This window comes from Capricornis sumatraensis, chromosome 19 (assembly GCF_032405125.1).
Source record: "Capricornis sumatraensis isolate serow.1 chromosome 19, serow.2, whole genome shotgun sequence".
NCBI lineage: Eukaryota > Metazoa > Chordata > Mammalia > Artiodactyla > Bovidae > Capricornis > Capricornis sumatraensis.
Genome location: NC_091087.1, coordinates 31,229,995 through 31,253,958, shown reverse-complemented (window position 1 = coordinate 31,253,958; position 23,964 = coordinate 31,229,995). Strand labels below are relative to the sequence as shown.

At 42.9% G+C, this 23,964-nt stretch overlaps 1 protein-coding gene across 2 annotated transcripts in view; it reads left to right on the top strand.

Annotated features, from left to right (window-relative positions):
- EFL1 (elongation factor like GTPase 1) overlaps positions 1 to 23,964 on the top strand; it is a 111,632-nt gene that overhangs the window by 16,342 nt on the left and 71,326 nt on the right. For both annotated transcript variants that reach the window (XM_068990936.1, XM_068990937.1), the window contains exons 8-15: positions 2,811 to 2,934; positions 5,205 to 5,281; positions 6,000 to 6,136; positions 7,332 to 7,454; positions 10,673 to 10,772; positions 16,315 to 16,466; positions 16,714 to 16,880; positions 20,708 to 20,846. In XM_068990936.1, the coding sequence (XP_068847037.1) occupies positions 2,811 to 2,934; positions 5,205 to 5,281; positions 6,000 to 6,136; positions 7,332 to 7,454; positions 10,673 to 10,772; positions 16,315 to 16,466; positions 16,714 to 16,880; positions 20,708 to 20,846 (1,019 nt within the window). The remainder of the gene's footprint in view (positions 1 to 2,810; positions 2,935 to 5,204; positions 5,282 to 5,999; positions 6,137 to 7,331; positions 7,455 to 10,672; positions 10,773 to 16,314; positions 16,467 to 16,713; positions 16,881 to 20,707; positions 20,847 to 23,964) is intronic.

Here is a 23,964-nt window from a genome sequence, read left to right as displayed (position 1 = left end):
CCCCTGTATTAGACAGTGTCATCTTTGAAGATCTGCTAGTGCCTGTTCTCACCTAGTTGACGTGTTAACTTATGGGAAAACGGTGTTGGAAATGAAAGCACTGGAGACCCTTTCCTTCCGGTTTTCCTCTAAAATGTCAGTGAATAGGGAACTCCACGTGTCACAAAATGTGAGAAATGAGCACATTTCAGAATTTAGAAAATGTTTCTGTGAACTCTCACATAGTGGGACAGGATTCAGAAGTATGACTAGTGGCCATATGGCCTGAATTTGTCCTGTTAATAGTTGTTACTCCAGGAGAGTCTGCTCTGAAAAAGCAGCAACACAGTGGCTTGGGTAGGTGGCAACAACGATCTGTTAATAGTTTCTGGTTAAGGTAAACAGAGCTGAGGCCCAACCCTATTCAACAGGGACAGGAAAGAACACGATGAAAAGCCCTTCCTAGTAGTTCTTCATGCCACAACATCTTAGAATCCTGCAATTAATATTAGCCCGTTGGGTACCTCGGACTCAAAAGCATATGTGGCCCAGAAATTTCATATGTGGCCGCATCCTCATTCAGGTGGGTTGGGCAAAGATTGATGAGTCAGTAAAGACCTGGAAAACATGTTCTGCAGATCTTTTCTGAGAATCCTGTTTGAAGTTACTCAGTAGAGGAAGTGAATTAAAATAGAACTCAAGAATGGGGAAGTCGTGCTAGAAGCTGTCATTGTCACTAACGGCACATAAAGGAATAAGAGCACCAAGCAATAGTGGAGAAAGGTTTGATGTGGATAAGCAGCTTTTGTGGTAACCAGGGGATGAAAAAGGAGGTAAAGGATGAAGAACAAGATTTTCAAAGATTTATAAGTGTCTGTATGTGTAGGTATGTGTATAGACGTGACAGACTAGAAGAGGGTGGAAGACAGTGACCTGTAAGCAGATGGGCAAGTGTCTTCCTTTAATTTATGATTCTATAGCAGTCTTAGCGTTTGCAAAAGTGTTTACCACTTTTTGAGTTAAAAATAGGACATATGTCTGACATGTTGTAAAGGATAACAGAAAATATAACAGTCTGGGAAGCACAAATCAACATTAAAAAAGAAAATCCTAGAAGCATGAATAGAATGTGCCTGATCAGAAAAGTAAGTGACAGGAGGTATTTGTACCCCCTGTTGAGGAGATACTGTTTTTTTTAAAAGAAGGAAATTTCAAGGAAAAAAAAAATTTTCATGAGTGAGCAAGCAACAACATACGTAAATAAATTACATATAAATTATGCATTGTTATATACATGAGTTGTGCACTCGTGTCCGACTCTTTGCGACCCCATGGACTGTAGCCCGCCAGGCTCCTCTGCCTAAGAGATTCTCCAGGCAAGAATAGTGGAGTGGGTTGCCATTTCCTTCTCCAGAGGGTCTTCCCAACCTAAGGATTGAACCTGTGTCTCCTGCATTGCAGGCGGATTCTTTACCATCTTAGCCACCAGGGAGCCCCGTTATACACATGTTGTGTATACAAATTTATTTATAATCTTATATAAAAAGTTTTGTATGAAACAGTGTAACATGTAAATGTATAAACTTATTTACATATAGCATAATATAGTTTATATTGTAATATCACTATAAACAAATATAAAATATATAAAAGTTGACATATAAAAGTTATAAATAATGTAATATAATAGAAACTAAACTTTTAGAAGACCTCTACTAAGTTAATATCTTTCAGATCAAATGAGAAATAAAGCTTTAAATAGTTAATTACTTTGCATGGGATGGACCCTTGAGGCCAACTCTTTCAGAACGTTGATGGCTTATAACCATGTGATATGAATTTTGCTTCCTGATTGGGCATTTTTCTCTCCTGTGCCTCTCAGTGAATGGGGCCACTGGGTTTTTGTCTTCGGTAGTTTCTGTAGTGTCTCTTTGCTTCTAAGTTGCTGCCTGATGCTCTTCATATTTCTGGTTCCAACTATAATTCTCAACTTCCACTCCGCCAGCTTCTTACTGCTCCCACCAGGCTTTCGTCATCATAAGAGAATGTCAGCCAATTGGACTTGGTTGTAGTTAACCCCTGGATGCTTTGGAAAATATGGCAGGTGTCTTGTAAGTTGCTGGTACTTTAAGAGTTGGACTCAAAGCTTAGATTGTGTAGGAACATACTGTTCCCTGCAAAAAGTTTTTCGGGGGGGTCCTTTATCCAGACACTGCAGATGGTGTAATATACAGCATCTGTGTTTGTCCGGTGACTGCTCCCATTTGGCTGGGGTTTGCAGTAGAGCAGGCCTGCTGCTGACTGGTTTCTCTAAGGGCTGGAGAGGGCTAAGTAAGTGTATGTGTATTTCCTGTTTAATCTCGGGTGCTACAGAGCCTTTTCTGGCAGGTTCTGGCCGTAGGGCTTATTTACTCCATGAGCAATAGGAACTTACAGTGAAGGGCCGAAACAGAGTTTATTGTTGGCACAGTTGCAGTGGACAGCTGGGGCCTGTTTGCTTGGCCAGTGTTCCTCTTGTTTTATGCTTGCAGAATTAAGAAAGGGATTGATAGCCCGAATTACATTCATATGAATGTAGGGAAAGTTGGACAGGAACACTGGCGAGACTGCTTGGCTTTGAATCCCAGCTTCATTTGTTACCTGTGTGATATCTCATGCTTCATTATGCTTTTCCATGAAAGGGGGGAGATAATTAGTGCCTACCTTGCAAGAGAGTTGAAATGAATTCAGAGCGCGTTGAACAGTACCTAGCACAGAAACACCCAAATGCTAGCTAGACTCATACTTATTTCTGTTGTTATTAAGAATGTGAACACTTGCTTTTCTTTCAGAATTGAGCACTTTGCCAAAATCTACAGTCAAAAAACTGGCATCAGAAAGGAAGTTCTTTTGAAAACATTGTGGGGAGATTATTATATAAATACGAAGGCTAAGAAGATTATGAAGGTGGATCAGGTAATGTGGTCTCTTGTCCCTGTTGATCGGTGGTCACATTCTTGCCCTGTGAAAACCTGCACTGTAACACACTTGTAATTTGCCTCAGTTTATGTGAGTCAGTTTATGGGAGATTTTCTACTGTATATATGTGGCTAAAGCTCATGTGTCTTGTGTCCAAGTATTGCTTAAATAGAGTTCTTTATCAGGATCAAAGGACTGCATGTTGTTGTTTTTCCTATTTAAGAGGAGCAGAAATCCCAGATCCTGGGCCGCTGAACTTGAAGACACATATTTTGCATCATGCATTTATGTGTCCCCTTTCTAAAGAGACGTCTGTTGTAGATGTCACTGTGTGGCCTGTATTCCTAGCCTTAGCCGAGGCCTCCTCATTGAACGCCAGTCACCATGCATTGCTGATGGGTGAGGTAGGTGCTCCCTGGAGCACTTCATTCTGTCGGTGGAGGTCTTGTAGGGCTGCTGAGTCACCTAGCCTCAAAGGAAGGATGCTTTTCTTGAAGACTTTTTTTTTAAATATAAAATTAAGGATTTTATAAATGTATTCTCGTTGAAGAGCATGTATATGCCTTTTAGAAGGTATTCCTTAGTATAAAGCTACAGGAAAGCAAAAAAATACCAGAGGCCAACACTGCTAATGGTATGGTTTTCATTTCTTTCATTCTTTCTGTTTAGATAACATATATCCCTTGATTGAGATTATGCTGTTTATACAATGTAAACACTTTTCCTCTTGACATCCTATTGTGACCATCTTCCCTTGTCATTGAAATTTCTTTATAAACAGTACAGTGTGTAGATTCCTTAAAAAACTAGGAACAGATCTACCATATGACCCGACAGCCCCACTCCTGGGCATATACCCTGAGAAAACCATAAATGAAAAAGACACAGACACCCCAGTGTTCACAGCTGCACTATTTACAATAGCCAAGGCGTGGAAGCAACCTAGGATTCTATTAATAGAGGAATGGATAAAGATGTGGTACACTGTGGTACAATGTGTATACAATGGAATGTGTACAATGTGGTACAATGTGTATAGAATGGAATTAGTCATAATAAAGAACAAATTTGAGTCCTAGTGAGGTTTATGAACCTAGAGGCTATTAATACAGAGTGAAGTAGGAAAGAGAAAAATACAGTATCTTAAGGCATATATATGGAATCTACAAAAATAGTCTTGATGAACCTATTTGCAGGGAAGGAATGGGGAGACAGATGTAGAGAATGGACTTGTGGACACAGGGAAGGGGAGGGGACGAACAGAGAAAGTAGCACTGACACAACATTGTAAGAATTTAAAAAATAAATAAATGAAAAATAAATCTTAAAAGGAGCCAGTGGAGTGGAGTAGCAAAGAGCATAGTTTGAGATTCTCTGTGCGTCTCAGCTCTACCGCTTTCTAGTTCTGTGACACTTGTGTGTTTCTTTCTTCTGCAAATTGAAGATAGTAATATTTATCTCATGGAGTGATTATGATAATTATATGAAATATCCAAGAAAAGTCTTAAGAGCAATTCCTGTCATGTAATAAACACCCTCTTACATCATTATCATTCATGTAATCATTCTCCTAAGATTGAACATAGTTTTTATTTCTGTTTCTCAAATATTTTGATATTTTAAGTAAACCTGTTATAGGCATCTTGATGCATACATTTTTAGGCCTTTATGGTTTTTTTTAACCAGTCATTCAAAGGTAATGACTTAATTTCCCAGTACCTTGCCAGTAGCTCTTGAGAAAGAGGGTTTCAGTTTATATTCCATCTCTTGTACCTATGAGAGTATCCTTCTCAAAGTGCTTATGCTGTGGTTTTGTATAGTTTGATAAGAGAAATAGTAGGGGTTTTGTTTTTTTTAATATCCTCTTCCTTGAAGTTGAACAGCATTCATATTTTAAGAACATCCTTTAGAATGAAGTCCATGGACATTTTAGAGTGGAGTTTTAGTTCTCAGCTTGGGTACCATGTGTTTTCTTGATGGCAGTGGGAGGGCAGCTGCAGTGATGTATCCACCTCCCCGCCCCACACCCCGAGTGGTTTCTTGTGTGGTGTCCACGGTTCGGAAAGAGAAGAGTGAGTTGTAACTGACTGTGGCTTATTGGCTGTTTGAAGCATTCATATAGCTACTTTCCTCCACTTTGTTGTTGAATAAGTATTTTCTAGTAGAAATGAAGCGTCGATAGTAAAGCACATCAAGAATGAATACGTTAGATATTGATGAAATATTCAGAAATTTTAAACCCATACATCCTTTTTTTTTTTTTACAGGCAAAAGGAAAGAAACCTTTATTTGTACAGTTGATTCTGGAAAATATATGGAGTTTGTATGATGCTGTCTTGAAAAAGTAAGACTGTTATAAATTGTTTATCTCTGGGCAGTGTAATTTGCAGTTTGATGAGTTACTCTTCTGAAAGCTAGCTAGACTGGGAAAGTGAAGAAAGCCTTTACAGAGGCTTTAATTACCAAGCTCGGAAACCATTTAAAGGAGTATGTATAACCCAATTACAGGGTGACAGGAGGCACAGAACAGAAATATTTTATAGAGTGCTGAGGCAAAGAAGGGGGAAGAACCATCAGACTTTCATTTTTACAAACTCAGTTTAAAGTAAAATAGTAAATGTAGTGGAAAAGCTGCTTGATATTGAGGATCACTCATGGGGTCCCCACTTAAGGAAAAAACCTTGCCTGATACAAGTGGAAAAGAAGGTTTGCTGTAGTAAATTTCCAAGTTGTTCCAGCGGTGGAATAATGATTTTTGCTTTTAGTATTTATTTATAAAATCGCTTTACCAGTTGACATAGTGTGTTTAAGACGATTGTGGAATGGTGCTTCATGGGACATTTTCAAGAGAAGTTCATTTGGAAGTGAAAAGTAGAGGTTGAGCAGTTTAACCCTATGGCAGGAGCCCCCCTCCAGCATTTTTGTTTTTTTATAGTCAAGTAGTGCATTAGGAATAAATGTGTCCTGTGATGTTGTGTTTCTCTTCCTCACTGCCCCTTTGTATCTTTATGTGATCTTTCTCTCTTCTCACCTCCCATCCACCCATCTCTTGTTTACTATAGGGACAAAGAAAAAACTGATAAAATCGTGACTTCTTTAGGATTAAAAATTGGAGCCCGAGAGGCACGGCATTCAGATCCTAGAGTCCAGATCAATGCTATCTGCAGTCAGTGGCTACCCATATCTCAAGCTGTTCTTGGTATCCTTTATATTAATGGTTGTTAATGAAATCATAGATTTGACAGAACAAGAAAAAAGTGTGTTATTGGCCATCAGGAGGGCCTCTGAAAATAATGCATGCCAATTCAGAGTAAGTTTTTTCTGGGGTTATTTAATATTTTACCATGAAACTGTATTAAATACTTTAGAAGCGACTATATTAATGTTAATTAAGATTAATACGAATTTGAATGTTCTTAAAAAACATTTTAATTTTGTTTCTTAATCCATAAAATCAAAACTCCTGGACCAAGATTTGCGTAGAAGTAGATACTTTAGATGTTTGTGTTAGGATCACTGGTTCACTTTAATCCATATTTTCTTTACCTTGTTGATACTTCCTCTCAAATTAGTGATTCCAAAAGGACTTGATTTTAAGCAGTTTACCTTAACTAAAGTCATTTTGTAGGTGAATTTAGACTATCTTCTTTGTTTTTTTTTTTAAGGCTTTTGTTATATGGGCCGATTTTAGTGTCTTTATTGAATTTTTTACGGCATGGCTCTTGTTCTGTTTTATGTTTTGGTTGTTTGGCCGAGAGGCCTGTGGGATCTTAGCTCCCTGACCAGAGATCGAACCCACACCCCCTGTATTGGAAGGTGAAGTCTTAACCATTGGACCTCTAGGGAAGTCCCAACCAAAGTAATTTTATAGAGGAATTTAGACTATTAATACCTTCTTGTCACTGATCTGTGTGTACTTAGCAGTACCCATGGGGTGGGCCGAGGGTGCAGTGTCTGGGGAGTGGGCCAACAGTGGACCACAGGGCTGTAATAAACACAGACCCCTACGGCGACCTCGCTCTGTTGGAGGGCCTGCTTGTATCGCAGTGAGCGGCTGATGGTGGTTTTATGCCAGTTGATAGAGACTGAAACTGTATGAAAGCTTGTGAGGACTGGGTCACAGGCAGCCAAACTCCTAAGCTCTGTGGTCCTGCCTCATTTGTTCCATAGGATGTCAGTGTTCGAGTATCTGCCATGAGCACCCTTTCTGGGCTCTAGAGCGTCCATGAACTCCCTGAGATTGTATCCATGTTTTGAGATGTGACTTACGGAGTATTGCCTTACAGCCCAGGCATGGTATATGTTGTTACTTCAGTATCTCGTGCAGAGTCTGAGTCTCTGCCAGGTTGAAGAGCGCTTGCTCAGGCTTTTGAGTCCTTAACAGCAGACTTCAGCTATGGTGTGTCAGAAGCTTCCTAGTCCCCTCGACATTACAGCTGAGAGAGTGGAGAAACTGATGTGTGCAGGATCGCAGACTTTTGATTCTCTCCCACCGGAAACCCAGGCTCTGAAAGCAGGTGAGGTAAAGACGGACACACCAGCCAATGTATTTTTGGTCATCCTAAGTCAAGACTACTCTAGACCAGTTTGCTGAATGCTAGCTTGCTAAATGGCCAAATGGCCAACTCCCCCTGTAAACAATTTCACAAACATTTCTCTAGTTGCTTTTTGTTTTCTAACATTTCAGTTTCGCCAGAGCCATTTTGCTCTGTCAGTGGAGTGAGGAGACTAGAGACCTCTCCCTTTTGCCTAGATCACAGTTCATAATCTTATCATCATGCTCTATTCCATCCTCTCAGGTAGCCAGGAATGCGTTCCTGTGGTGACTGTGTCTCCAGGGCCTGTGGAACAGTGACTTCAGGGTCTGTGTTCCCTCTTGAAGCCCCGTACATGCTTGGCCCATGAGAGGGAGCCTTATTTGCTCCCGGCCTCATATGGCTCCATGAAATTCATCTGTGCACACCCTCTGTCCTGCTCTTTTTCTCTTTTGGGTTTGCGGCCTCTGCCGTCAGATCACTGCAGTTCTCAGACCCGTGGTTGACTCTCCTTTGTTAAATCTCTCAGCCAGTTCCCAGTCCTCCTGACTAGCTCTGTCACTACCATTTGACACAGTCAATCCCTCCTTCCTCCTTGAGACCCTTTCTTCTTTGACTTCTGGGCTTCCACCTGTTTCTCCTTGTCTCCCTGTCTCCCCGGCTATTTATCCCACCCTCAACCCCCCAGTTTTTTTTTATTAAAACAGGAGAAAAATCAAACAGAAGTTAATAACATGTACAAGGGAGAGACCTGGGAAAACAGACTAATGTGCTAAAATATCTGAAACCCTCACCTTAAATATTGTCAGTGGTTTAGAACTTCAAAGGGGAGAAAGGCATTTGCCATGGAAAATGAAAAAGTGAAAGTCTGATTACAAAGAGTGTTTGCTGGACCACAGAGTGGGCTCCGATCACTGGGCCCTGCCGATTTCCCCACCACACCAGCCCCTTCTCTTTGCAGATATTTCTGGTGATAGTTATATTCCAGGAACAGGCCCTTTATCTCAGTTCATTAGACAACTAAGGGGACAGAAAAAAAACAACTTCCTAAGTTCTCTGCTCCTTAAAAACAATGAGCCTAAATTAACCCTCCACTCAAGAAACACCTTGTGGAGTGGCGAAGTTTGCTGTTCTGCAGTTCCGCCTTTAAACCTTCTTCGTGGAGTTTCACAGTCCAGAAGCCGAGTTGGTAGATTATGTCTCATTAAGCCAGTCTCTTAGTCCTGACAGTTGGTTTAACTAGACATCTATAAATCCATTTCTGCAAGCAGTAATGCAGGTGGGCTCTCAAAGTTAGGCTTCTAAGGTGCAAGCAATCCGGTATTTCTAAGAGGCATTTCTGTGAAGACAAAAAGGTTCATGGTTGGAGCTAATTATAAACCAGCTTCTGAACCTAGGGAGCAACCAGTGCAGATTTCTAGATGTTAGAGTCGAGTATCATTTGCAATTTGAAATGTCTTTGATGATGTCCTTCAGTGTTCAGATAAACTTCCTGAGTGGCTTACACACCAGTGGGCCAGAATATTGCCCCCAAATGGACTATTGTGTGATGGTCTCTCTTAAATTTATCTCAAGTTGCAGAACTTCAAGAAAGGAGCAGCTTTGGTTCTCAGTGTTGCCACACCAAAAGTGGGAGGAAAAAATGGAAATGTTAGTTTGGAGAGTTATAGCCTAATATTTGAGGAAACCAGGAGAATTCAGGATCCAGCCCAGTTTATAGATAGTAAAACACAACCTCAAAGATGGTAACAGAACTAGAATCTAATATTTCCAAGTGTGTGTTATAGTTTCTGTTGAAACATATTTTTTTTCTCTTTAAAGTCACTCTCATTTCTACCCAAGATAGCCAAATTAAGACTCATTTGTTTGCAGAATAAGTTTAGTTTCATTAAACTTGGCCTGATTGTCTTTATAGGTTCAGCATGAATAGCAGCTCACCATGTAGGCTCTTTTAAATCTCTTTTGCTGGAACTTTTCATAACGAATCTCCAGATTGAACTTCTAATAGCCTCTTGAGGCCGAGAAACCAAGCCACATCTTTGCTGTTGGAGCTGCCTGTTCAGTCTTGATCTTTTCCCCATTCTTCTCCATCCCCTTGACTTTTTAACTGTGGGATGCCCCAGGCAAGGCTTGGTATTTGGATCTCATCTGTTTTCTACCTGCAGTCACTCTCCTGCTCATCTTGTCCAGTCTCTAGGCTTCCCATGACAGTGGTGTGCTCTTAATTTTCACATTGGTTTCATGCCCCTATTTCCAGTCCATCTTTAAATCCTGTTTACTCTTCCTTTGAAATGTATCCAGAATTAACTACTTTCAACATTTCCATTTCTGCCTTCCTGGGGCAAGCAACCTTGCTCTCTCACCTGGGTATTATAGTAGCCTTCCAGCTGGTATCCCTGAGTCTGTTCTTGATTGCCTGCAGCTAGAGTGAGCCTGTTAAAATCGGAGTCAAGGTATGTTGCTTTGTTCCTCAAAGCCTTTCAAAGTTTTCCCTGGCAAGACTTCTGATAGATACTTAATTCTTACTTCCTTATTTTCTTATTTGAATTTTACTCTTGAATTCTTTATGTGTAAATTATTTTGATATAGGGTGATTTAAAAAAATTACTCACCAGTGGTGGGTTTTTTTTTCCTTAACGAATTTTTTTTTTAATGTAAGTTAAGAAAAATGTCCATATGCTGATTAGGAAATTATGTTAAAATTTATAGATTTAGGGAAAATCAATATCTTATAGTATTGCATCTTAATCTTCATTTCTAAGGTTTTTTGGTTATCATGATATTTTTGTCTGTTTTATTTTCTAACTTTTCTGAAGGGTTGGAAAAACTACTATTATGTATTTTATTAATAAGCTACCTTGTTGACTATTGTCCTTTGGTAAAATTCCTCAATTCTATCCCTTCTCCACTGGAAGCAGTTATGAGGGCTTCTGGTGGGTAGTTAAGCCCATCTCCTACCTGGAGTTCCTCCAGCTCTTCTCCCACCCTGTCAGTTTTGCTTTTCTTTTCTCCTTTCTGCCAGTTCTCTCGCTCTCACTCTACTATTTTTCTAGCAATCTTATTTTTTTCTAAATAGAATTTTTCTTATAGTTGTAAAAGATGATAGGTTGCTTATGTATTTAGATGATGCCATGTTCTAAACTTCTTGTTTTCAGAAAGCCTGGATTACTAAGTAACATTTTTCTTTCCTGTCTGTTTAGCTTTTATGAAATGCGGAAGTGAAGATACCGCTCCAGTTATTATCTTTGTTTCCAAAATGTTTGCAGTTGATGCTAAGGCTTTGCCTCAGAATAAGCCAAGGTAAGGATCATAGGGAAGCCAGGTAGGGCTAGGGAGGTGGGGCGGGCTTGATGGGGAAGGTGCAGTTCTGTCCTCAGTCTGGAACTCATGTGGAGCAGCCCCTGTGGGAACGTAAATTTTACTGAGTACTTGATCTTTTTGTGATGCCTCTGGAGGAAACAGTTGTTGAAATCAGCTCTGGGACTGTTAATTCAAATTCATGTTAAAAAAAAAAGTTGTGGTTTTTTTTTTTGCTGCATCAGGTCTTTTTTGCAGCATGCAGGCTTCTCTAGTTGCAGCAGACAGGCTGAGATGTGCCATGGCCTGTGGGATCTTAGTTCCCCAACCGGGGGTCAAACCCGTATCCCCTGCACTGGAAGGTGAACTCTCAACCACTGCACCAACAGAGAAGTCCCTGAATTCGCATAAATTTGAACAAGAGTAGTTAGAGTAGTGGTAGCCTCAGTTAACAATTGTTGAATGTCAGACAAGTTGTAATCTCAGCCTGTCTGTCTGCTTCACTAGAGACTTTTGAACGTGTGAGTACCTCTGCCGATCTTTGTGTGTATTGTGTGTGTGTGTGGAGAGAGAGGGATGGAGTTCAGCCGTGGGAGACGGATCCTTTCTCAAGTTTCCGAAGTCTTAGAGAATCTCTTTTACATCATATGAACTGGTACGGGTCCTCCTCCCCCACCAGTGTAAGTGATTAGATCCCAGTCATTCCTTGTGGGAATCGTGGCACTAGCCTCCTAGCTGGTTTCGCTGTCCCAGTGTCTAACTTGGCCAGTCCACTTGCCATTCTCCCTTCAGGATCTTGGTGTCTGGAGTGAAAAGATTGACTCTATCCAGGAGTTTGAAAGCTTCTCTTCTTTACTGTCCACATCTATTCTGGGAGCTTTCTAAACAATAATGGTAATAGCACTAATAATTGGCTCCAGTTTTTCAACCTTATAATATTCCTGCCTCACTGTTGATTATGCCATTTAAATCTACAGTAGTTCTGCAGTGCAGGTATTTACTGTTTCAACCTAACCTGGGGAAGTTAAGAGGCCTTAAAAAGATGAAGTAGTAATCGATTTTCCAGTAGTCATGGTTGGGTGTGAGAGTTGAACTATAAAGAAAGCTGAGTGCCAAAGAATTGATGCTTTTGAACTGTGATGTTGGAGAAAACTCTTGAGAGTCCCTTGGACTGCCAGGAGATCCAACCAGTCCATCCTAAAGGAAATCAGTCCTGAATATTCATTAGAAGGACTGATGCTGAAGCTGAAACTCCAATATTTTGGCCACCTGATGCGAAAAGCTGACTCATTTGAAAAGACCTTGACGCTGGGAAAGATTGAAGGCAGGAGGAGGAGGGGACGACAGAGGATGAGATGGTTGGATGGCATCACCGACTCAATGGGCATGGGTTTGGGTAAACTCCGGGAGTTGGTCATGGACAGAGAGGTCTGGCGTGCTGCAGTCCATGAGGTCACAAAGAGACGAACATGACAGGGTGACTGAACTGAACTGAGTGTACTCAAGGTCACATAGCTAGAAGGAGGCCAGAAGAGTATGTGAATCCACATTTGTCCAGCTGGACAGCCTATGGGTACCATTTCACCAGTGGGATCTGGCCTCTGTCATCTATGCAGCTTGTTAATCTCCACCGCTACATCTCGACAACAGTCTTCCAGCCTGCCTGCCCTTTTTAGATTCTGGGGCCTTTGCTCTGACCATTCTCAACCACCGTTTTCTCTAGTAGTCTATCAGAAATTCTTACTGAATGCTTAAGTGCCTGTTGAGTAAGATCCTGCTAGGAGGTTTTCAGGCAGTTCCTCTCCCCCCGAATCCCTGAGTCTACTGCTTTGGCTTCCTTCTTAAGAACCAGTTTCTTATTGTAACAGGATGTGATGTTCAGGTAGAAACTGTACTCCTTGCTCCCTTAGTTGCCATCATCTCGGCTCCCTGGCGCTGTGGTCACTGGTAGCACCGGCTGCAGCCAGCTCTTCGGCCCTCTCTGTCTCTCCCCAGCCCGCCCCTGCAGCTGGCTCCACAGAGGCCAGGGCATGGACATTCAGCTTGGAATCCTGAGAGCAGGTGGTTTTGTGTTGTTGCCTCTTTCCTTCCTTCTCCAGCCTCACCTCCCCAGTCTGCCCTTTGAATCTCCAGTCCGCATTCTCACCTCTGGTCACCTTCACCTCTACTGTTGGTCACTGCCGTCCCCTCGGCGCTATCACCAACAGTTAGCTCCGCTGCAGCCTCAGTAAGTCAGCACCCACAGACGTTCCTTGACTAGTAGAGCTCAGTTCTCTTGCAAGTGATTCCTGTTTATTCTCAGTAAATACTAGTTGACACAATGGGTTCTTCAAAACCACCTTGCTGCCTTCTCTTCTGTCTGCTTTGTTTGCCTGTCACCACCCCCAGCACTCACAGCAGTGCCTGACCCATACATAGCAAGTGTCAGCTGGGTGGGTGGATAGATAACGCTGATGGACAGCAAGACTCTACATTTGATATTAACTTCATGAATGTAAATGGTAATCTTGTTATGAGCTCTGACAAAATGAGGATTTATTATATGTGAACCGATATGCTTCTTTCTTAACCAAAGCTAAAATAAAACCACATTTACTTAATGTGATGATTTTACCATTTCTAATTCCTTCTGAATGGGGGGTATAGCCACAGATGATGAGTATGGAATTAAGAGTCAGATCTGGGTCTGAATTAACGGCTCCTCTGTTTATTGTCCATGTGACTCTGGGTCGAATTGTGTAATTCTCCTAAGGCTCTAGTTCTTATTTGTAAAACAGGAGTAAGAATACCTGTGTCATATAGTTGTTTGGATAAGTATGTTTCGATAATACGTGCAGAGTGATTAACACAATGTCTGTGCCATAGTTATGAAAGTAGTTTATTTTCTTGGGCTCCAAAATCACTGCAGATGGTAACTGCGGCTATGAACTTAAAAGACACTCATTGGAAGAAAAGCTATGACCAACCTAGACAGCATATTAAAAGCAGAGATACTACTTTGCTGGCAAAGGCCTGTCTAGTCAAAGCTATGGTTTTTCCAATAGTCATGTATGGATATGAGAGTTGGACCATAAAGAAATCTGAGCACCAAGGAATTAATGCTTTTGAATCGTGGTGTTGGAGAAGACTCTTGAGAGTCCCTTGGATTGCAAGATCAAACCAGTCCATCCTAAAGGAAATCAGTCCTGAATATTTATTGGAAGGACTGATGTTGAAGCTGAAGCTCCAATCCTTTGGCCACCTGATGTGAAGGGCTGACTCATTGGAAAAGACCCTGATGCTGGGAAAGAGTGAAGGCAGAAGGAGAAGGGGACGATAGTGGATGAGATGGTTGAAGGGCATCACTGACTTAATGGACAGGAGTTTGAGCAAACTCCAAGAGTTGGTGATGGACAGGGAAGCCTGGTGTGCTGCGGTCCTTGGGGTTGAAAAGAGTCAGACAGGACTCAGTGACTGAATTCAACTGAACTGATAAGCCCATTGGAAGAGACCATTTCTCTCTGCACTAACCAGTGCGTCAGTTTTTTGTTTGTTTGTTTGTTTTTTAACCTCTTTGTTTATAGTGATAGTAAGGTATTCCATGTTTATATATTTTTTAAAATTTTTAATTGAAGGATAATTGCTTTACAGAATTTTGTGGTTTTCTGTCATATATCAATAAGAATCAGCCATAGGTTAATTCATACTTTTCAGATACTCTTATAAAAAGTCTAGAAGCAAGATAAGTTACGTAAGGGTTGATTGACAGGGCAGGTGGAGTGTGTAGCCTGAAGAAGAGATGGGCGAGGGGAAGCGCATGAGGGCAGATGATTGAAAGGCGAGGAGAGGGGAGTATGTTTGTTGGGTGTTGCTCGAGAAGACAGAACAAGAGCCTAGAAATTCCATCCTGTGTGTGAAAGACCTTTAACACTGAGAGCTTCCAGTGGAGAGGAGCTTATGCCAGCAGATGTGACTTCTCGACAGCCCTGAGCAAGCCGTCCTCAAAGGTCGCTCCCTTTTCATTTTTGTATCTGATGGCACAGCCCTGCCTCCTACATTGGGGTGGGTCTGACTAGAAGGGGCCGACTCCTAGAACCAAATTCATCCATTTCAAAGGGCAGGTGCTGAGGGAATAGAAGTGGTGTCCAGTCCTGGGGGGAGGTCTTGTCGAGCAGGTGGGTGTCTGAAGAGGACAGCAGTGGACAGCTGGTGCCTTACATGTGCGGCAGCCCACATGATGTAGGAAGGGGATTGGGGCACCTGACGTTAGGACCTCCAGGAGCATGTGGCATGTAGCGTGCATGGGACCAGTACACTCTCAGTATGGCATCTGAGTGGCTTCCAGGAGAGAGAAGGGGAAGGGGAATGGCGGGATGGGAGATGATGTCATCAGCCATAGGTGGAGGCGTGAAGCAAGAGTCATAGTACCAAAGTTGGGGGGCAGTTGAGGAGGTGGGCACAACGTGACAGGATCAAGCAAGGCGGGCACAACGTGACAGGATCAAGCAGGCCCCACCCCCCAGGCGAGCCTCCAGCAAACACACAGACGTGCACTCACACCTTTCCTCTGGTGGAACTCGGGTCTGACACCGTGACTGATCACCGTTGGCCCTTATGTCCAGTTTGAATTGCCAGCATTCAGCCTGGCCCTTCCTCTTGGACCCTAGTTCTCCATGGAGGTGTATTTTCCTACTTTCATGGAGAAAAGCTCGGTTTCTTACTGAGGTCATCTGCTTCTCTCTCTGTTAGAGTGTTCTGAGCGGTGGTATCTGTTACTGATTCCCTTTCTTTTCCAGCCATTTGCCCTACAGAGGAGGAGCATGGGTGCCTGAGAAAGGTTCCATGCTGTTGTGTGTGATGCGGGCTCTTGCATGTCGTTTCATAAGCTCACAGTAGCTGGGGACCCAGCGTTCCCAGTGGAAGAGGGAATGGCAACCCACTCCAGTATTCTTGGCTCGGAAATCCATGGATAGAGGAGTCTAGCAGGCTACAGTCCATGGGGTCATGAAGAGTCCGACCTACTGAGTGACTGAGCAGCAGCAGCGGTGTTCCCAGAGAAAGTGTGGTAGGCCTTCTCTTTTCTTGCTGCAGTGAAAGCGAGAACTCGGAGAAAGTTTCCACCAGGAAGGGACTGGGGACCCACCACCATCTTCTCCAGACACGTTGTTGTTCAGTCACTAAGTTGTGTCTAACTCTTGGCAACCCTGTGGACTGCAGCACGCCAGGCTTCTCTGTCCTTCACTGTCTCCTGGAGTTTGCTCAAACTCAATGTCCTTTGAGTCAGTGATGCCACCCAACCGTCTTATCCTCTGTCATCCCCTTCTCTTCCGGCCCTCAATCTTTCCCAGCATCAGGGTCTTTTCCAGCGAGTTGGCTGTTTGCATCAGGTGGCCAGAATACTGGAGCTACAGCATCAGTCCTTCCAGTGAATATTCAGGGTTGATCTCCTTTAAGATTGACTGGTTTGATATCCTTGCTGTCCATGTTAATACTAGCTGTTTCTTGGCTGGAACAGACTGAGATCTTTGCTGTGGCCATGTGTTAACATGTCTGTGGTGTCCTGTAGACCTCTCACACAGGAGGAGATTGCTGAGAGGCGAGAGCGTGCAAGACGAAGGCATGCGGAAAAGTTGGCAGTGGTGCAGGGCCAGGCACCCGTGGAGCCCACCCAAGATGCAGGCGCCCTTGAAATGAGTCCACAGGGAGAAGAGCCAAAAGGTACAGCTTTTCTCAGTAATTTCCCCATCCTCGGTGATACGGATGGGGTTTTTGCCAAACTTGAAACACTTGTCCTTCTGCTCTGGGGCTTTTAGCTTTGAAGGTAGCTTTCATCAATAAACTTCTATCCTGGTGTTTCCTTGCTCAGTCTCAGCTAACAGTAGTGTCTTCCTTGGCCCCTCTCTTTCTCAGCAGCTCCTGGATGCAGAGAGCATTTGGGCATTCATGGTGCTTCTGTTTCTGGCAGGTGATGAGCAGGGGCTGGAAAATGAGACCCCCAAACCTGTGCCCCCAGTAGGAAGTGAGCAGGAGTCTTTTATCGCCTTCGCTCGAGTGTTCAGTGGTGTGGCGCGAAGAGGAAAGAGAATTTTTGTCCTGGGACCCAAATACAGTCCTCTTGAGTTTTTGCAGCAGGTAAGAACAGGAAGGAAAACATTTGTATGTTGTTTCATGGTTCTGCATTCTTGTTAGATTCGTGATTACCTTATTGGTAGATGGGTTTGATCTAATAGCATTTAGGAAATTAGGCTAGTACAAGAATCAGGTTTTCAAACCTTATTTAGTTAATTTTTAAGGCTTTTCTAGAAATTCAAGGCTAGAGGAAAGAACTGAGAAGAACAGATGTCATGGTGGTTCCAGGACGATGCCAGGTGTCTGAGACATAAAGATCCAAAACCCAGGCGGCACGAGCCAAAGGCATGGGCGGTGAGCAGGTGATAGGCAGTGGTTTCTTGGTAGGCAGATCCAAGACATTGATCAGGAGGGTCTGACAGCCGGTGAACAGCCAGCATCTAAGTATGTTTGGACCAAAGGGGAAATAAACCACAAGCTAGAGCTGTCTCAGAAGGTGCATATGTGGTAATCAGATGATAAAGGTCAGAGGATGAATGCCAGAGGTCCAGGGAGCCAGGCAGCGTCAGCGAGGTGCTATGAGCGGGGGCTTCTAAGATGCTTGTGCTCCTCTGGGCGCAGGTAAGCCAGGGCCGCTGCTGTGCTTGGCTGTGATGAGAGGCAGAGGTGGTGGCAGAAGAAAGGCTGTGCCATCAACTCCTCCTGCCTTGAGTGCTTGTTCCATCAGTGTGAGCAGCAGGTGAATCCTTGGACTTGTTGCCATGCCGAGTGGTGACTGCGCAGTTTGTGCTAGTCTGTGACATGTTCAGATTTAGCAAGGAGGAGTACAGCAGTTGGTGTGTTTGGAGTTACTTTTTAGGGGAGGGTAAAAGTGTTGTAAAAGGGGTATAAAAATCTACTTGTGATCTTCTTACCATCGTGGTTACCATCTATCCATAAATGTATTAGGTATAGTTTTCCATTTATTTAGGTCATTTAAAGTGTTACCATTTTCTCCATAAAAATCTTTAATAACTTTGAGATTCCCTGGAGAAGGAAATGGCAACGCACTCCAGTACTCTTGCCTGGAAAATTCCATGGACTGAGGAGCTTGGTAAGTTACAGTCCATGGGATCGCAAAGAGTCAGACACGACTGAGCAACTTCACTTTCACTTTCACCAGGTCACAGCAGAATTTATATTAGTGATAAAGTTTATCAGTTCAGTTCAGTCGCTCAGTCAAGTCCTACTCTTTGTGACCCCATGGATTGCACGCCAGGCCTCCCTGTCCATCACCAAATCCCAGAGTTCACCCAAACTCATGTCCATCAAGTCGGTGATGCCATCCAGCCATCTCATCCTCTGTCATCCCCTTCTCCTCCTGCCTCTAATCCCTCCCAGCCTCAGAGTCTTCCGAGTCAACTCTTCACATGAGGTGGCCAAATTATTGGAGTTTCAGCTTCAATATCATTCCTTCCAAAGAACACCCAGGACTGATCTCCTTTAGAATGGAGTGGTTGGATCTCCTTGCAGTCCAAGGGACTCTCAAGAGTCTTCTCTAACACCACAGTTCAAAAGCATCAAACTTCGGCGCTCAGCTTTCTTCACAGTCCAACTCTCACATCCATACATGACCATTGGAAAAACCATAGCCTTGACTAGACGGACCTTAATCGGCAAAGTAATGTCTCTGCTTTCTAATATGCTATCTAGGTTGGTCGTAACTTTCCTTCCAAGGAGTAAGCGTCTTTTAATTTCATGGCTGCAGTCACCATCTGCACTGATTTTGGAGCCCCCAAAAATAAAATCTGACACTGTTTCCACTGTTTCCCCATCTATTTCCTATGAAGTGATGGGACCAGATGCCATTATCTTAGTTTTCTGAATGTTGAGCTTTAAGCCAACTTCTTCACTCTCGTCTTTGACTTTCATCAAGAGACTTTTTAGTTCCTCTTCACTTTCTGCCATAAGGGTGGTATCATCTGCATATCTGAAGTTACTCATATTTCTCCCAGCAATCTTGATTTCCAGCTTATGCTTCTTCCAGCCCAGCGTTTCTCATGATGTACTCTGCAAATAAGTTAAACAAGCAGGGTGACAATATACAGCCTTGACGGACTCCTTTTCCTATTGGGAACCAGTCTGTTGTTCTATGTCCACTTCTAACTGCTGCTTCCTGACCTACATATAGATTTCTCAAGAGGCAGGTCAGGTGGTCTGGTATTCCCATCTCTTTCAGAATTTTCCACAGTTTATTGTGATCCACATAGTCAAAGGCTTTGGCATAGTCAACAAAGCAGAAATAGATGTTTTTCTGGAACTCTCTTGCTTTTTCAATAATCCAGCAGATGTTGGCAATTTGATCTCTGGTTCCTCTGCCTTTTCTAAAACCAGCTTGAACATCTGCAAGTTCACAGTTCACGTATTGCTGAAGCCTGGCTTGGAGAATTTTGAGCATTATTTTACTAGTGTGTGAGATGAGTGCAATAGTGCAGTAGTTTGAGCATTCTTTGGCATTACCTTTCTTTTGAATGAAAACTGACCTTTTCCAGTCCTGTGAACACTGCTGAGTTTTCCAGATTTGCTGGTATATTGACTGCAGAACTTTCACAGCATCATCTTTAGGATTTGAAATAGCTCAACTGGAATTCCATTACCTCCACTAGCTTTGTTCGTAGTGATGCTTTCTAAGGCCCACTTGACTTCACATTCCAGGATGTCTGGCTCTAGGTGAGTGATCACACCATCGTGATTATCTGGGTCATGAAGCTCTTTTTTATACAGTTCTTCTGTGTATTGTTGCCACCTCTTCTTAATATCTTCTGCTTGTGTTAGGTCCATACCATTTCTGTCCTTTATTGAGTCCATCTTTGCATGAAATGTTCCCTTGGTATCTCTGATTTTCTTGAAGAGATCTCTAGTCTTTCCCATTCTGTTGTTTTCCTCTATTTCTTTGCATTGATCACTGAGGAAGGCTTTCTTATCTCTTGCTATTCTTTGGAACTCTGCATTCAGATGCATATATCTTCCCTTTTCTCCTTTGCTTTTCGCTTCTCTTCTTTTCACAGCCATTTGTAAGGCCTCCCCAGACAGCCATTTTGCTTTTTTGCATTTCTTTTCCATGGAGATGGTCTTGATCCCTGTCTCCTGTACAATGTCACGAACCTCATTCCATAGTTCATCAGGCACTCTGTCTATCAGATCTAGGCCCTTAAATCTATTTCTCACTTCCACTGTATAATCATAAGGGATTTGATTTAGGTCATACCTGAGTGGTCTAGTGGTTTTCCCTACTTTGTTCAATTTAAGTCTGAATTTGGCAATAAGGAGTTCATGATCTGAGCCACAGTCAGCTCCTGGTCTTGTTTTTGCTGACCGTATAGAGCTTCTCCATCTTTGGCTGCGAAGAATATAATCAGTCTGATTTCGGTGTTGACCGTCTGGTAATGTTCATGTGTAGAGTCTTCTCTTGTGTTGTTGGAAGAGGATGTTTGCTATGACCAGTGTGTTCTCTTGGCAAAACTCTATTAGCCTTTGTGTTGCTTCATTCCGTACTCCAAGGTCAAATTTGCCCGTTACCCCAGGTGTTTCTTGATTTCCTACTTTTGAATTCCAGTTCCCTATAGTGAAAAGGACATCTTTTTTGGGTGTTAGAGATAAATCATAAACTTGATGTGTAATTCTTGACAGGCTTTATGTATATGAGAAGTCTCTCTAGTTCAGAATTTACTCATAAACTGAGACTTATTTTTATATCACACCATTTCAGATCTGAATGTTTTGGGTTTACATGAAATGTGACTACACTATATCTTACTTATGAATCAAAGTAACTTTGTAGGTATTAACCCAAACCTGTTTTCCTTTGATGTCTCCTAACTTAGCTTCTGTTTTTTTTCTTTTTTGCCCAGGTGCCATTAGGCTTCTCAGCTCCACTGGAGGACCTTCCTCCGGTCCCCCACATGGCATGCTGTACGTTGCAGCACCTGTACCTTCTGATGGGAAGGGAGCTGGAAGACCTCGAGGAGGTGCCTCCAGGAAACGTGCTCGGTAGGGTGGTGCTGTGTGTCACATCTGTGCCCCGTTCCAAGACGTGGCCTGACATGTCACCCAAACCACGTGAGATCTCTGAGGGAAATGACTTGGATCTCATTCTCGTCTCTTTTTTTGATTATTTATTTGGGGTCATGTCCTTTGGTTTTTACTTAGTGCCTTTCAGTAATTAGCATGTACAGTAGTGCTGTGCTATGCTTAGTCGCTCAGTCACGTCCAACTCTTTGTAACTCCCTGGACTGGAGCCCACCTGGCTTCTCTATCCATGGGGATTCTCTAGCCAAGGGTACTGGAGTGGGTTGCCATACCCTCGTCCAGGGGTTCTTCCTAACCCAGGGATCAAACCCAGGTCTCTCGCATTGCAGGAGGATTCTTTACTTTCTAAGCCAGCAGGGAAGCCCAAGGATACTGGAGTATGCAGCCTATCCCTTCTGCAGGGTGTCCTCCCAACTCAGGACTTGAACTGAGGTCTCCTGCATTGTAGGCAGATTTTTTTACCAACTGAGCTACCAGGGAAGCCCATATACAGCAGAAACTTGCTATAAATTATTCTAGAAAAAAAAGAAAAGTAACTGCTTAAGAAATCAGTGAATAAGCTGAGGTTCCATTCATTTGGGGATGAGAAAGAATTTGTGCTCATAGTAAAGTCAGTTCAGATGAATAAGACACTTCTGGTTCTAAAGTATCAGAAACTATTTTGATAAAAGGGTCTGTCTTCTTCCAGGATTTTTTAATCCATTGAATGTTGTTTTATATTATAAATTCATAAATACTGTTCCTCATCTCCATAATGTTCATTACTTCTTTGCAGACTTCACTTTTAAAGGTCCTCAGTATGAACTTGAATCAGATGAAGGAATTTTCCTTGGATCATCATAGTCGCTCTGAGTGTGATATGGAATGCTGGGTCCCATTCTGAACCCTTGGAGTACTTGTCAGATGTAGAGCTATTTATGGGGGGACTTCTTGGACTTCAGCTTCTTTTCATGTTGTAGAGAAATGGTCTAGACTGCTGGTCTGGAGCTGCTGGATTTTGTCCACTTTAGTCCAAGAAATTTGTGTGTTGATGCTCCCTTGCAGAAATACGTAATTAAAAACTTTTTTTTCATTGCTTTTTTCAGGGGCATGAATTTCTAGCCTCTCCTCAGTGTTACCCATTCCTTTCACCCCCTCTGGAAAATGCTGTTGAACCCTAACAATTGACATGACTTATGAGCTTCCGTAACCAGCAAACATTTTTTATCAGGAAGGACATGGGAAGGTGAATAGAAAGCACTCTGTCCTTGTTTATAAGCCTTCCTCCTGATTCCTGTATTCCTCACACTCAGTTAATTTTGTTTCTGAAATGGAAGGTGAAGTGGAAGATCTCTAACACAACGTTCAAGTGAAAAGAGAAGTTCTGAAGAAGGGGTCAGTGCGTGGTTTCTGTCGTATCCCCTCCAGTGAAGGGTCGTTGCTTGTGCTCTCTCCCCAGCAAAGGTTAGGAACATGGTGTGCAGTAGTTCTGGTTTCTTTCTGTCTGTTTCTAGATTGCCATGTGCTGCTCAGCCCTGAGGCCAGCTGTGTTATGAGCAGGGAGACCATCTCTCTCTCTCATCTGTCTCCTAAGGCAGCCGTAACCCTGCTATCTGCAGGAGACCTACCACAGATTAAAGCTTTCTTCATCTTGGGGAAGAGAGAAATACCTCACTGTCTTTTACTGATTTTTTGAAGTTATTTGGGAGCAGTGGTAGGAGCTAGGGTGTTGGTAAAGGTGCCTGTTGGTTAAACATTTGTTTACCAAATTCAGTTGTTAAAAAAATAAGATGGACACACAACTTTGGGACAAAATGAATTAAACAGAAAAGTGAGATATATTTTGTAGAAGCATTCAGTTCAGTTCAGTCGCTCAGTCGTGTCTGACTCTTTGCAACCCCATGAATCACAGCATGCCAGGCTTCCCTGTCCATCACCAACTCCCGGAGTTCACTCAGACTCACGTCTATCGAGTCAGTGATGCCATCCAGCCGTCTCAACATCTGTCATCCCCTTCTCCTCCTGCCCCCAATCCCTCCCAGCACCAAAGTCTTTTCTAATGAGTCAACTCTTCGCATGAGGTGGCCAGAGTACTGGAGTTTCAGCTTCAGCATCATTCCCTCCAAAGAAATCCCAGGGCTGATCTCCTTCAGAATGGACTGGTTGGATCTCCTTGCAGTCCAAGGGACTCTCAAAGAGTCTTCTCCAACACCACAGTTCAAAAGCATCAATTCTTCAGCGCTCAGCTTTCTTCACAGTCCAACTCTCACATCCATACATGACCACTGGAAAAACCATAGCCTTGACTAGATGGACCTTTGTTGGCAAAGTAACGTCTCTGCTTTTGAATATGCTGTCTAGGTTGGTCATAACTTTCCTTCCAAGGAGTAAGCGTCTTTTAATTTCATGGCTGCAATCACCATCTGCAGTGATTCATTAGGATTGTGTCTAACTGCCAGTGATCAAAAAACCAATTGCATAGTCTTCAGTTTCCCTCAGTGGGAAGATCAGGGTAGAGGATAGACAGTTAAGGACTGATGCCGTGGCTGTAATTATGTCATCGAGGAACAGGTTCCCTGTCTTCACCTGTTCGCTATCCTTAGCCTGGGGCTTTGTCCCCATGGAACCAAGATGGCATCTGCATCGACATTCCTTGCAGGAAGAGGGCACACGGGCCAAAGGCCTTCTCACAGCACTGATGTTTCATTTATTTTTGTGGTCATTAGTTTATTTATTTTGGATGGTTTGGTTGATGTTACTTTAAAACCCTTTGGCAGTGACTACCCCATATATGGTCTATTAGACAGATATCTAAAATATCTCTTACAAAGAAGTGCTCATAAATAGAGGCTTTATACATCTCTCCTAAATATCAGTTGTCATGTGTGTTCTGATTATTCCATTATGCCAGGTTTTACCTCTCTCAGTAGGCAATTAGAAACTAAGATATGTTTAGGATGAAAAGGTCTGGTTTGCTCTGTGGAGTGATGAGGAAATTCAGCGGTTTGGATGTGGGAAGTGTGGGCAGGTGGGAAGCGGAGCTGGTGTTCAGCCAGCACACACTGGTGCCAGTCTTAACATACGGAAACACCACAACCTG